The sequence below is a fragment of the Lissotriton helveticus genome, chromosome 10, assembly GCF_964261635.1.
Source record: "Lissotriton helveticus chromosome 10, aLisHel1.1, whole genome shotgun sequence".
NCBI lineage: Eukaryota > Metazoa > Chordata > Amphibia > Caudata > Salamandridae > Lissotriton > Lissotriton helveticus.
The window spans coordinates 665,232,967-665,247,602 of NC_136071.1; the positions used below are offsets into that span (position 1 = coordinate 665,232,967).

A 14,636-nucleotide genomic window follows, 5' to 3' on the forward strand; every position below is an offset into this window, starting at 1 on the left:
CACAACTACTAACCATCACACTGCTACAAGTGTGACTTTTCAGACAGTTCGAAGCCCCTAAAGCTATAAGAATGGCTTGGGCAGCTGGTATTAGTTTGTTTTCGTGTATATTGAATTAATAAACAACTGTTGTTCTGCTCATCTTTTAATTACACAAACAGCGCCACGATGTGGCAGCTGTTGTAAGTTGTGGTTTTGACAATTAAGTGCTGGTACCGAGCACCGGAAACCTCCAGCTCAAATTAAACACTGAGACAGACAGATCTATTGAGATGCAGGTCAATTTCAGGACTGATCCATAATGGCAGGGCATTTGTTTTAATTCGCCTATGTGTAGGCCTGGCCCAGAGGGTGAGTGTGGGGTCGCTAAATACCTCTTCATATTGCCAATTTGCTGCTCGATGCGCATAGATGGCTCTATTGAGACAGGTCAATTCCAGGTGTGATCAAAAATGGGAGGTGATCACTTCTTTGTGTCATGTGTGCACATTGTGTAAAATCATCACAATCCTAAAATGCATACATCTGGAATAGCTCTATGTGAAAATAAAGAAAACCGGTACTACCATGCTTTGGTCTGACTGTAAGGGCACTTGTGCCGTTCATTAGGTTTGTCGTGTATTGTGTTATGTGTTAGCAGTCTAGTAGCTGGGTGGGAGGAGCTAGGGGGTTAGGGAAAGGAAGAGGCGGAGCAGGGACAGGAGGAGGGCAGTTAGAGTAGGGACAGGGTGAGAGCTGGACATAGATAATAAAGGCTCCAGTTAAAGCATAACCAGCATCTGTGGTTATTTGTAGCACGATGCTACAACTGGCGACGAAGGTGGGATCGGCATGACTGTAGCCTACAGAACCTCGTAAGAGTGCCCTGTCCTGTGCAGCGTCGAAAAAAGAATCCGCTGCCGTGTAGTGCTGCTACCTGAGGAAAGAGGTCAGCAGCCGGTGACCCTGCCCCTCCAGCGACTGTGGGGAGCCCAGAGGGAGCCACTGCCACGAGCGCTGAAACGCTCGAAAAGAAAGAAGCCGTTCGCGCCGAAAGCGCGAGTCCCGCCGGATGCGTGCAACTTGGCACCCTTGAAAGAACAGGAGTCGGGAGCCCACTCCGACCCTGTCCCGCACCCCAGAACGAGATAAAGGTTCCCCGACGTGGAGGACGCCGTCCCCGAGAACCTGGTGACAAGCGCTGCTGAGCGCACTGGAGTTGGAGCCCGGGTGCCGTCGGAGATCAGAAAACCTCACGCCCGATGCGTGAGTTTCGGCGTGCTAGCGGCGAAGAAGAGCGGGAGCGGGAAAAGTAAGGCGGGAGCTCACCCCAACCTCACCTGGTAGCTGCCGCGGCCAAAGAAAAGTGAATCCTGATGTGTGCTGCCCCGAAGTCGCCGGCCGGTGAGTCCAGAGTGAACTGGAACTGAATGAATCAGGAGAGAAAGCCTCTTGTGTGACTGCAGTGACGGCGGCCATCTTAAAGTCAGGCGCTCTTCAGGACAGACCCCTTGATTGTCATAGAGCGGCCATTTTAAAGTCAGGCAAAACACTGAGAAGAAGAAAAAAAGCCAGATAAAGCGCAAATAAGAGAAAATAAAGCACGACAAGCCACCGACGCCACAATAAAAGTGTAACACAAGTAAACAAGCATGAGCCAAACCAATCAAACAGACACTCAGAAGAAAACTGCGCTGAAGTCCGAGGTCGAACAGTGCCAAAGTAGCCAGAAGCATCCAGTACAGCATTTTGCGGTCCCACGATGTCGACATCACAGCGAAGAAATGAGGTCAAGCCCCTCTTCGCAGGAGGGTCACATTTGAGGGCCCCAGAGCCAGTCACGCTAACGACAGGTGGAAGCATGGGCCCCAAGTGGCAGGAATGGCTCGAAGACTTCGAGGACTACCTTGAAGGGTCCAAAGTGACCGTTGAAAAGGACAAGCTGATAGCTCTCCAGAATCTGGCTGGGCGTGAAATAAGTAAACTTATCAAAGATCTCCCTGCCGCAGATACCGGAACGTATGACAAAGTACGCGACGCACTGAACAAGAGATTCCTCCATAAAAAGAACGTGGACTATGAGCGCCATGCTTTTCATCAGGCACGTCAAGGGAAAGACGAGGCAATGAGCACATTCATCACTCGCCTGCGGCGACTATCGAGGCACTGCGAGTTCGACAATTTTTCAACCGAGGCCACCATCAAGTCGCAGATCATAGAGGGGTGCCACTCAGAATTCCTCAGGAGACGACTGCTGAGAAAGCCGCAAGAACTGGACGACATTGAGGAACTGACTCGCGTCTACGATCAGGCTGAGGAGCATGCCGCCACCATTGAATCTGGGCGCAAAGTGAGCAATGAGCAAGCTCATCGAGTTCAAGACCGTGGTGGCGGGCGAAGACGCTCGAGAGACAATCATTGGACCTCGCGACCGTCGTCTCGCTCGAGGCGCTCAGATCACAGGAGGCGGGAAACTGGCCGGAGAGAGAAGAGACCAGAGAGAGCACGGAGGTGCTACAGGTGCGGATATGACTATCCTCACGTGGACGTCTGCCCAGCCATGGGCCAGCGGTGCAGAAAATGTGGTCGGACGAACCATTTCGAGGCGATGTGCGGCGAGTACAACAAAGAGAGGCGAAGTGGAACTGGGAGGTCGTCCCGATCGGGCACCAGAAAGCACCACATTAGAGCCGTCCATGACAAAGACACGGGGTCCTCCAGCTCGACACATTCCTGCAGGGAGTCACACAGATCGCGATGGGAGCGCAGATCTCCGTCCCGGGGCTCCAGATCTTCATCTCGAGACTCCGAATACACGACTCACCATGCAAACATGATCGCAGACCCAGATCAATTGAAGAAGTATCCTCGGTTACACATTAAAGTAGGAAATCATCACACTAAATTTGTAATGGACAGCGGAGCTTCGCTGAACTACATCCCCGTCACTGAGTATGAGAGGATGCGCCCCAAGCCGACGCTTGCTCATGCACCTGTACGGGTCTACACCTGGATGTCAAAGAAGCCGCTGCAATGTCTTGGCAAATTCCCGACTACACTTGCACATGACAATGTCACTATTGATGCGGTCATTCATGTCATCAAGGGCCCCGAAGCTGACTGCTTGCTCAGCCTGCCGACTGCGGAACGTCTCCGTCTTGTGGAGATCCTCTTCAAAGTCTGTGATGACCAGAACGGAGTACAGTGGCAAGACCAACCGACACCACCAATCACAATGGAAACCAGGAGCATAACATCCAGGGGGAGAAGAGCCTGATTGTCAATCTCTCCAAGAAAGTACTCTCACCTGTGGAGAACAGCATTTTGGAAAAGGGACTCGGATTCGTCCCGACCCCTACCCCAGACAGCTTCCAGGAGATGATTGAGATTAAACAACTATTTAGGAAAGTACGTCTCCGTGCCTTCTTTGACAACAAACCTGAACCCATCAGCGATGACACTGGACTGAGAAAACCGTCCACTTTCATTCCCACCGATGGGATGGTCCCCCCGGAGGTCCTGACTTTTGAGCGAGCAGTCTTGACTAGTCTGAAGAACAAACCATTAGTCAAACAGTTCCACAACCTCACGTCCAAAGAAAGACAAGCATCCATCAATCTGGGACAGGATGAATCCATCGTCATAAAACAGGCAGACAAGGGGGGAGCAACAGTTATCCAAGATTATGAGGACTACGACCGAGAATGCAGACGACAATTGTCCAATACCACGCACTATCGACCCCTCATTGAGGACCCTACCAAACGGCTGACAACAACTATCATGAGCCTCATAATTGAGGGAGAAACGAACAAATGGATTACCAAGAAAGAGGCGGACTTCCTTACCACCACAGAACCGATCACGCCTTATTTCTATACCCTCCCTAAAATTCACAAGGGTACTACCCGGGTCCCGGGAAGACCTATAGTCTCCGGGATTGGGTCACTCCTGGAGCCACTATCCCAATTTTGCGATGCCTTCCTGCAGCCCCTGGTGAAGCAAATTCCTTCTTATCTGCAGGATACCAGAGACGTCCTTCGCCTCATTGATGAAGTGGATGGCAGAGAAGATGTTGACCTCCTCTTAACTTTAGATGTAGAGGCCTTATACACTAACATCCCTCAACAAGCCACCCTAGAAGCCGTGGATTCCACATTACGACTGGAAGAATGGTCCTCTCCTACCCCCATTACTTTCATCATGGAACTAGCCCACATAGCCCTCACAGAAAACTTTTTCAGATACGAGTCACAACTCTACCACCAGATCTGCGGGACATCTATGGGTTCTACCTTCGCGCCGAGCCTGGCCTGTATGTATATGGCAACTTTCGAAAAGAATCACATCTACCCACCCGAACAGAACCCGTTCCGGGAACACCTCACCCTTTGGCGTCGTTATATTGACGACATTTTAATATTCTGGAAAGGTGATCGTACGACCTGTGAGGCCTTCTGTACGTGGATTAATCTACAAGACCCCTTTCTTAAATTCACAGGCACTATTTCCGAGACATCTGTCCCCTTTTTAGACCTGACCATCAAGTTGGACCCCACAGAAATTACTGCCACTCTCTTCAAAAAAGAGACTGACCGGAACAGCCTGCTCCTGTATAATAGCCACCATACTAGATCTCTGAGAGACAACCTGCCCTTCGGGCAATTTCTACGGCTTCGCAGGAACTGCACGTCAGTAGCGGACTATAAACAAGAAGCTAATATCCTACAACATAAGCTCCAGGATAGGGGGTACCCGACACAACTCCTCAAGAAATTATCAAAAAGAGCCCTCAATAACAACAGAGACTCGCTCTTGGAAACCTACACCAAGGAGAAGGATGACTTGATTACTTGCGTTACGTCCTATACAAGAAATTCCACATTCATAAAGAAGACTGTGAATTCACATTGGGGAATCCTAAACACAGCGGGCCTTGATCTACCTCGGCCACGTTTTGCTTTCAAAAGGACAGCCAACCTTAAGGACACTCTTATCCATACCCGCCCTAAAAAGTGTAGCACACGCCCTTTGAAAACCCTGTGGGATTTGCCCCCTGTCATGGGCCATTACCGGTGTGGATCCTGTGTGGTATGCCCTCAGACCCTCCAGGGCAAAACTCTAGAACTTCCCAATGACTTCACTTGGCACCGCAATAAGCATACGAACTGCAACAGTGCTAAATGCATTTATATGCTTTTGTGCCCATGTAAATTGCTCTACATCGGGATGACGATGCGCACTGTCAAACTACGCGTCATGGAGCATAACAGTAACATCCGATGTAAGAGGACACACACTAGGCTGTACGAACACTGCAAACAACGAGATCACTTGGCTGAAGATATGCAATGGACTATCCTTGAATGCCACCCATCTATTAATCAACAGTCACTATTCAGAATGGAACAGCGGTGGGTGCACCGCCTTCAAACTGACGTCCATGGTCTTAACGATTCTGTCCCTTGGAATGTGCTGGTCAGATGAACCGAACTTAGGCTATCTCGTAATTAATCTTGACATTCACTTCTCCTTTTTATGAGCCTGAGTGCTCTCTGTTCTAACCCCACCTGGGACCGAGTGCACTCATCCATTAACGAAATTCCCCACTCTAAGATGGCGCTCTACTTTGGCTGCGTCTAGGCGGTCTTCTTTGACCGTCCTTTATCTCCACACGACGCTCTGCCGCGCTGCCTAGCAACACACCCCAGACACGCCCACTCACGGCGCTCGCGGTTACCTGCATTTAAACCTCGCGGACAAACACCGATCCACCGGCTGTCCTGCGACTCCGCCACTGTGGGATGGGTAGGTGTTGACCAGCCTAATGCCTCGAGCAATCTAGGTAAGTTGTGGGGGACGAGCACAATGGGTGCCCGATTGACTCATTACTCATTGTTACTCATTAGCATTGTGCGACCCTGACGGTGTAATCACCTCAGTGATCACACTAACTACGACCACAAAACATACCCTGTCTACCTTTCATTCAGGAAATCCCTCGCTGCTCAGGCCTCCCCAAGGACAGTCTGTGGGGCCCGTCTACCAGGGATTGAGGGTAAGGAACCTCCGAGAATCACCCCCTGGTGACCTCGCTATTACTATCCCAGTGAAACACGTTTGGCTCCGTTTTCTCTGTTTTCTCAGATTTCCTTTTCACGATTACACTACCGCTTAGCTTGAACACACAAATGAGTGACTTAGCATGGAGTGTAAATAACGGTGCCTATTGAACCAATATATTCATAGCATTTCCAACTATGGTATACACCACACCCCCGCCCCCCTTGCCTTACCATTCTCTCTCTCTCTTCCATCGCTTTTTTGTCACTAGTATGTGTATGTACACGCCTTGAACCGTAGTAGATGTTACAGCTTGCTTCTACATGTAAGGTTCCGACTGATTGCACCCAGGACTGATTGTGTGCATTTTTCTTTTAACATCTAGGGCGTGGACTCGCGCAGGATTGCCTCCTGCCCTGATATACAGGTTGTATACGAAATTCCCTACAACTAGGTAGAAATTTCGCGCTAGTTGATGAGCATCTATAGGTCCTGAAGAATTGCCTTACGGCATGAAACATGTTGACCGCACCATAGGCGAGGGTCGAACGAGGCCAAATTACCTGACTCTTTGTGCTTCGCAACCCCTCCCTTTACCAATTTTAATTAGGCAGTGAGCCATATCATTAAAGTTTTCTCAAATGGACCCCACTGACCTATTTTAATCTTCTACTCACGCTCACTACTGCACTCCCCAGGTCCCTCACACGCATGCACCCATTGGCCAGGAATAAAAGAACTCCGCTAAAAGAGTAGCACTACGTGCTACCCGGCAGGCATTGCACCGCCAGCCTGCCGCTGGAGCAGGAGGCCAATGATGACACAATACAGTCATTAGGTCGGATGGCAACAGTTGTCCAGCCTTTTAATTGTGTGAGGCATCCTCAATTCCGCTAAGGGTTTACCTGATTCCCTGCTGTACAATTCTATCCTATCTAGAGAGAGTACTCACCCCTTTCCCTCCCTTACTAAACTCACCCCCTTGGGGAACTCTGTACACGCTCTTGTTACCCACTTGTAGGACACGTACATTGGACCCCGGTAAACATTGTCCTTGATTGTCCCCCTTGATTGCTAACATGACCAGAACATCGTCAACCGTTTTCCTCGCCTTTTCATTGGGCTGGGGAAGCTAAAGGACCGTCAGATACACCTGCACGTCAACAAACACATCAGACCTGTTGCTCAGCACCCCCGGCGTGTTCCTTTCCACCTTCAAAAGGCTGTCGAAGAAGAGATCAATGACCTCCTGTCTGCCGACATCATTGAACGCACGGACGGTCCGACCCCGTGGGTTTCGCCAGTGGTCGTTGTACCAAAAAAGGGCACCACCAGCAAAGTAAGACTGTGTGTCGACACGGAATACCCAACACTGCGATAGAACGTGAACGCCATCCAGGGCCACTTCTATGTGACATGACCTCGGCTTTGAACGGAGCCAAGGTATTCTCTAAATTGGACTTAAACAAGGGCTATCACCAGCTGGAGCTGGATGCCCAGTCACGCCCCATCACAACTTTTGCTACACACCTAGGACTCTTTAGATATAAGAGACTAAGCTTTGGTGTATCATCAGGTGCCGAAATTTTCCAAGAGGCTATTCGACAGGTCATCCAAAACATCCCCAATACGCTCAATTACAGCGACGACATCCTTGTGTATGGCTCCGACACCCGGGAGCACGACATTGCACTCAACCGTGTCTGTCATGCCCTGCTTGATGCGAACTTGACCCTGAACAAGGACAAGTGCGAATTTCATCAATCAACATTAAAGTTCTTCGGTCATATCTTCTCAGAAGCAGGAATGAAACCTGATCCGGAAAAAGTGGCAACCTTGAACAACGCCAAGTGTCCTCAGGACGTCAGTGATCTAAGATCTTTCCTGGGAATGGCCAGCTATTGCGCCCGGTATATCCGGGACTACGCGACCATCAGCCACCCGCTCCGCACCTTGACCAAGCAAGGACAACCCTTTGAATGGACTCCTCAGTGTGAGCAAGCATTCACAGAGATCAAGCGGGCCGTGGAGTCAGCCGATAACCTTTCTTACTTCAACCCCAGACGCATGACTGAAGTCACCGTAGATGCTAGCCCTGTAGGGTTGGGGGCCATTCTGGCACAATATGACAATGACTCTGACCAGAGATGTATAGTTGCCTGTGCCAGCCACAGCCTGTCCGATCCTGAGAAGGCGTACTCTCAGCCCGAGAAGGAGAGCCTTGCAGTGGTTTGGGCATGTGAACATTTTCATGTCTTCCTCTACGGCAAGCACTTTACCCTGACCACTGATCACCAGGCGCTAGTCACCATCTACGGCAACCCCCGATCTAAAATGCCCCCCAGAATTGAGAGGTGGGGCCTGAGGCTTCAGGAGTATACCTTCACGATCGTACACAAGCCGGGAAAGTCTGAAAACCCGGCAGACTACATGTCTCGGCATCCGCCTGCATCAACCAATTCTCATCCTTCAATTGCAGAGGAATATATCCATTTCGTAGCTGACCAGGCACTACCTCCTGCCATTCCAATGGATGTAATCCGAGACGCCACTGTGCAGGACGCCGTCCTACAAAAGGTACTCCGCAAGATTCGAACCAACAGGTGGAGACATGACCCTCAGGATGAAGACAGTGAGCTGGACACCAAACAAGAGCTACAAGCATTCCGGCACGTCCATGAGGAACTGTCAGTGACCTCCGACGGAATCATACTGCGGGGACAGCGAATTGTGATCCCCAGTAATCTACAGCAAGGTGTCATCGATCTTGCCCATGAAGGCCACCGGGGAGTCGTGTCCACGAAGCGAGCACTCAGGGAACGTGTGTGGTTTCCCCTACTCGACCAAATGGTGGAATCCACCCTGAAAGGCTGCCACCCGTGCCAACTGACAAGCAAAGGTGATCCCCCGGCCCCATTGCAAATGACCCCCTTACCGGCTGGAGTATGGCAAGAAATTGCTGTGGACTTCTATGGACCATTACCTTCCGGCAAGTATGTGATAGTCATAATCGACGAGTACTCTCGTTTCCCATTCGCACAGTTTGTGCTCTTCACTGGTGCCTCCAGTACTCTTAAGGTGCTGGATGAATTATTTGCAACCTGGGGTGTCCCTAGAGAGGTGAAGACAGACAATGGTCCCCCCTTCAATGGACATGAGTTTGATGCATATGCCCGACACTTGGACTTCCATCATAGGAAAGTCACACCCCTTTGGCCACAAGCAAACGGCACCGTTGAATGCTTCATGGCCATGATCAAGAAAACATTTCAGCAGGCCTGTTCCGAAAAGAAGGACCTACAGATCGCCCTCAACGAGGTCCTCAGAGCCTACAGGACAACTCCCCACTCGACCACTGGCAAGTGTCCTGCCACGCTGATGTTAGGTCGCCCCATGAGAAACCGAATTCCAACCTGGGATGGAGCACTGCGAGCTATATCACCCACCCACAACCATCTAGAGATGACAGACACGGACAAGCGAAACAAGGACAAGATGAAGTTGTATGCCAACGCCAAGCGAAGAGCAAGGTCACCCTCTGTACATGAAGGAGACTACGTACTAGTGAAACAAGACCAACAGAAGAAAACGGACTGTCGTTTTCGCGATGAACCACTACTGGTCACTCGACAGAAAGGCACTATGCTGACGGCGGAGTCTGACCACCGTAGAATTACGAGAAACGTGTCTCACTTTAAGAAGTGCTCCTGAGACTCGACCGGATTGTTGCTCGACCCCCCTGCGTCACTAGATCCTGAAACCCCTGAACGGGACGCTCTAGAGGATCTGGGACAATTGGGTGTACCCCAGACTGAAGAGAACACTGATGAAGTGAACGCAAGGCCGCGCCGCAATGTCCAGCGACCAAAGAGACTCATTGAAGAGATATGATTGAATATGTCGTTAGTTTTGTTAAGAAAGGGGGAGATGTTATGTGTTAGCAGTCTAGTAGCTGGGTGGGAGGAGCTAGGGGGTTAGGGAAAGGAAGAGGTGGAGCAGGGACAGGAGGAGGGCAGTTAGAGTAGGGACAGGGTGAGAGCTGGACATAGATAATAAAGGCTCCAGTTAAAGCATAACCAGCGTCTGTGGTTATTTGTAGCACGATGCTACATATTGTATGCATGCTTTGAGTGGCTTTGGTTCAGCCTTCTAAAGGATTTGCCATCTGGCCCATAAACCTTCAGTCATTGTCTTGCAAAATTGTCACTCAAGCTTGAAGAACCCAAAGGAGTACTCCATTCTCACGTATTGCCTGCATGGGTCTATTCTTCTACCTGCACTGGAGTGCACAAGACACCAGGGGTGGCTCCTCTGTTATGACGTAGGAGCGTCGCCCCGCTGAAAAATAAAATGATAATAAAATCACTTTATTATCATTTTATTTTTCATTACTCCCAGCCGAGGTTAGGGTGGGAGCGGGGCCACCCTGCCGAGTGTCATGCTACAGGGAACAGTGTTTTGGTTTTTTTCAGAGTTTGATTTAGCGCGAACTTGACCCAAAGGTATTGGGTATCAGAGCGCTTTACACAAGCCGAAGTTGTGTTACATGAGGACACATTCATTTTTGCTAGCCACGGGAAATGAAGTGATTTGCCCAGAATCACAGGATGTTGCGCGTCCTTGCCGAGATTTGAATGCGGTTCCCCAGATTTGAGGTCGACCGCCCGAGCCGTTAGTCCAACTTCTCTACCCCACTTGTGAGTGTGCATGTCCGTTTGGCTGGCTGTCTCATGCAAGCCAAACAGATATGCTAACTCAGGTTTCTCCAACCCAGCTCTGTTGCAACATCCGAGTTGGAGAAAAGCCCCAGGTTCCCTGGGCCTGAGCGAGCGTCAAGTCAGCCAGCTCAGGCCAATCACGGCGCTGCTCTCATGCTGGTATTACTAGCATGAGAGCAGAGTCATGATTGCCCCCTGGGAGCCTATGCAGCGTGACAAGGGTCAGAAGGGGAGCACAGAGGCGGCGTGCGCAGGAGATGGTAAGATCGGGGCCGATTCACAGAACTAACTTACGACAAAATCCTAAATTTACTACTTTTGGTATTCACAGAATGGCATTTAGTAGTCTTAAATTAGGATTGTGTTCTAAATTAGGATTTTGTCTTAAATTAGGATTTTGTGTTAAATTAAACTTAAGACAAACTTAAGTTAAACTTAAGTTTAATTTAAGACAAAATCCTAATTTAAGACAAAATCCTAATTTAAAACAAAATCCTAATTTAGGACAAAATCCTAATTTAAGACAAAATCCTAATTTAGGACAAAATCCTACCTTAAGACAAAATCCTAACTTAAGACAAAATTCTAATTTAAGACTACTAAAAGCCTTCTGTGAATACCAAAAGTAGTTTGTTTAGAATTTTGTCGTAAGTAAGTTCTGTTAATCGTGCCCTGTCTTTTTTATTGATTATTTTCCCCTCGCCCCAGTCTCCATCCTGACGTTCGCTGTGCCACACCACCCCAAAATCGGAGCAGCCGCCACTACAAGGGACTACTTTACATTTGAAAAGTAGACTCCGTCAACAAACCTTTGATTGTTTATCTAATCTATGCCTTGCACATCAGGATTTTTTTTTGTTTTTGTCAGCATTCACGTGCCAAAGTTTAACCTACTGGTTTTTCCAATGCTTGTTTTATTATGACTGTCTCAACCTATCACTCCCTCCCAACTTAGCTCGCTCACATATATGTGTAGGTGACATGTGGTCTATAGTCTCTCCCTCTTGTGTCTACCAAAATTCGTGGCTCTGGTCTTCTTGGTGTTTTTGCACACTGTGTCTGTTTTTGGTTGTTTAATAAGTAGAGACTGTTCCATAATTCAGTCTGGGCTGGGTGTTGACCCTGGGGTGATTTTTATTGCCAGTCGAAGTTTGACGTTGTCTGTGTTACTAGTGTTTTTCCTGTGCTTGTTTACTGCCGCATCAATGTGTTTTTTCCAAATGAAAATTTAGGATAACCTCCCTTTTCACTTTACGCTGCTGGACAAAGGTTTCCCTGTTTGTTTAACAATCATCTGAACTTTGAACGCTATTTGATCCGAGAGTCGAAAATCAAGTCTTCTTGTGGTGGGCTGACTTTTTAAGGAGTTTTTAACACTGAGGCATGTTTCCCGGGGTGGGCCGAGCAGCAGCAATGCGAATTTGAGTTTTTACATTCCAGCTATTAATGTGTTCAGCATGTCACTGGCACGAGGCGTGCATTCCTTTCAGGTTATTCCATTGCTTCACTGATCCATTTCACTTGCAGAAGGAATGCACTCTGTAGGCTGAAAGGCACGTGGAGACCCGGGCTTCATGGACAGGGCTGCGCGTTGTCGTGTTTGCTTTCTTGCGGCATGCAGTAATTACTCAGGACACTGGTGAAGTTACAAAGGTACTTCTTTTATTTGTCGTGTTGAGCAGTTCGTCTGGACACGTCCGTCCGTGTCGTCTTCCTACTGTCCACTACCCCTTTCCTGTCCGGAGACAGGAAGTGGTGTCCGGTGACCTGGTCACCACCCTGTGACCCCCAGGGTCCTAGTGTCCACTGTCCATAGTCTGTCATGGTCATCACATCTCCCCCTTTGTTACAACAAAATGCAAGTACTTTCCCCATGCACACATCTTGGCGATATTGTCCACACAGAGTAAGAGGGAGGGAGATAGAGAGAGAGAGAGAGAGAGAGAGAGAGAGAGAGAGAGAGAGAGAGAGAGAGAGAGAGAGAGAGAGAGAGAGAGAGAAAGAGAGAGAGAGAGAGTCTCTATATTTCCTCTATCAGTCTCTTTGTCTTTTTGCACTCCCTTCTTGATCTTTGTTCTCCGCTCTGTTCTGGCCCTCCATCTTCTTCTTTGTATGTTGTCACCTCTCCGTTTGTTCCTTGCTCTCTTTCCTCCACTTCCGGGGTTGTTATCGCTCTTTCTCCTTCTTCCGTTTTGAACTCCTTGAAGTGGGAGCTGTTTCTTGTTATCTTCCGACGGTCTGAGACCGCCGTCACCATTGAACCATTCACTCCAGTCACTACCAGCGGATCTTTTGAAAAAGGGCTGTCTGATTTTCTTTGCTGGTTTTGCTTCACTATCACTAGGTCTCCTTCTTTTAATTGGTGTTCAGCTGCATGTCTCTTTTTGTCAGCATATTCTTTCATTTTCTTTTTCTCCTTGTCGTCCTTTTCTGCGATCTCCTGTCTGTTGGTGTCTGCCATGGCTTCTCTCTGTGGGAGCCTTGTTTTGCTTTTTCTTCCCAACACCAGTTCTGCTGGACATTTGCCCGTGGTGCTGTGAGGGGTGTTCCTATAGTCTCGTAGTACTTGGCACAGCGCCTGTCCAATCGAAATCTGTGTCAGTTTTGCTCGCTGGATTGCTTTTTTGATGGTCCCCATGAATCGTTCTGCCATCCCATTTGCTTGTGGCCACAGTGGAGTTATTTTCCTGTGCTTGATCCCCAAGTAGTCCATGAATCTACGGAATTCTTCACCTGAGAATGGGGGACCATTGTCAGTTTTCAGTGTTTCTGGCGAGCCCCACGCAGCAAATATGTCATCCAGCACTGGTAAAGTGGCATTTGCCGATGTCGATGACACTTCCCTCACTACCGGGAATCTTGAAAATTCATCAATGACTACCAGCAGGTACCTTCCAGTCTCCAGTGGTCCATAGAAGTCTGCCGCTAGTTCAGTCCAGACAGCTACTGGTAGTTCTGACATCCTGAGCGGTGTGGGTTTACTGGAGGATCCAGTGACTTGACATGTGTGGCATTGTGACACTTCTTCCTCCACCATGCTGTCCAGTCCTGGGAACCACACTCTTTCTCTCAACATCTTCTTTGTCGCTACTATTCCTCTGTGTGATTCATGTGCTATCTTGATTGTTCTCTTCCTTAGTCGATGTGGTATTACAATCCTTGAACCTCTCATCAGGACTCCATTCTCGGTTTCCGACAGTTCTTCGCCTATCTTTTTGAACGCCAACAGTTCTTCTTTGTCAACCCCTTCTTCTGTGACGGTATTGCTGTTGATGTGTCTCCATCTCTGTAGCCTCACTATCGTTCCTATTGTCTTCATTGTCGGGTCCCTTTTTGTCTCTCGCTCCAGTTCCTCGCTTGTTATTGACGCTGGAGTGTTTTGTTTCACGATGAAGTTCAGGTATTCCTCCGCCATTGTGGTACCACCATTTCGATACGGGAGCGGGTGTCGCGACATGTAGTCGGCTGGGTTTTGGTCTTTGCCTGGCTTGTGTATTATTTTGAAGTCATAGTCCATCAGTCTTATTCCCCACCTCTCTATTCTTGGTGGTATTTTCGCTTTTGGGTTGCCATAGATAGTCACTAGCGCTTGATGGTCTGTCACTATCGTGAATCGTTTCCCATAGACGAACATGTGGTAGTGCTCACATGCCCATACTACCGCCAGGCTCTCCTTCTCTGGTTGAGAGTATGCTCTCTCAACATCGGACAGGCTTTTGCTTCCGTACGCTACTACTTGTCTAGGCGAATCCTTCCCAGGTTGGTGTTGTGCCAGAATTGCGCCCAGGCCTACCGGGCTGGCGTCTACTGTTAGTTCTGTGCATAGATTCGGGTCGAAGTATGCTAAATGGTCCACTGCCGTCACTGACGCTCTTA

The 14,636-nt window shown here is 49.0% G+C and overlaps 1 protein-coding gene across 1 annotated transcript; it reads left to right on the forward strand.

Annotated features, from left to right (window-relative positions):
* Positions 1-821: 821 nt before the first annotated feature.
* On the forward strand, positions 822-8,544 carry LOC144785447 (uncharacterized). The gene is made up of 2 exons (XM_078664345.1): positions 822-3,178; positions 7,130-8,544. The coding sequence occupies exons 1-2, from the start codon at positions 1,742-1,744 to the stop codon at positions 7,421-7,423; spliced, it is 1,731 nt and encodes a 576-aa protein (XP_078520471.1). The 5' UTR covers positions 822-1,741; the 3' UTR covers positions 7,424-8,544.
* Positions 8,545-14,636: the final 6,092 nt, after the last annotated feature.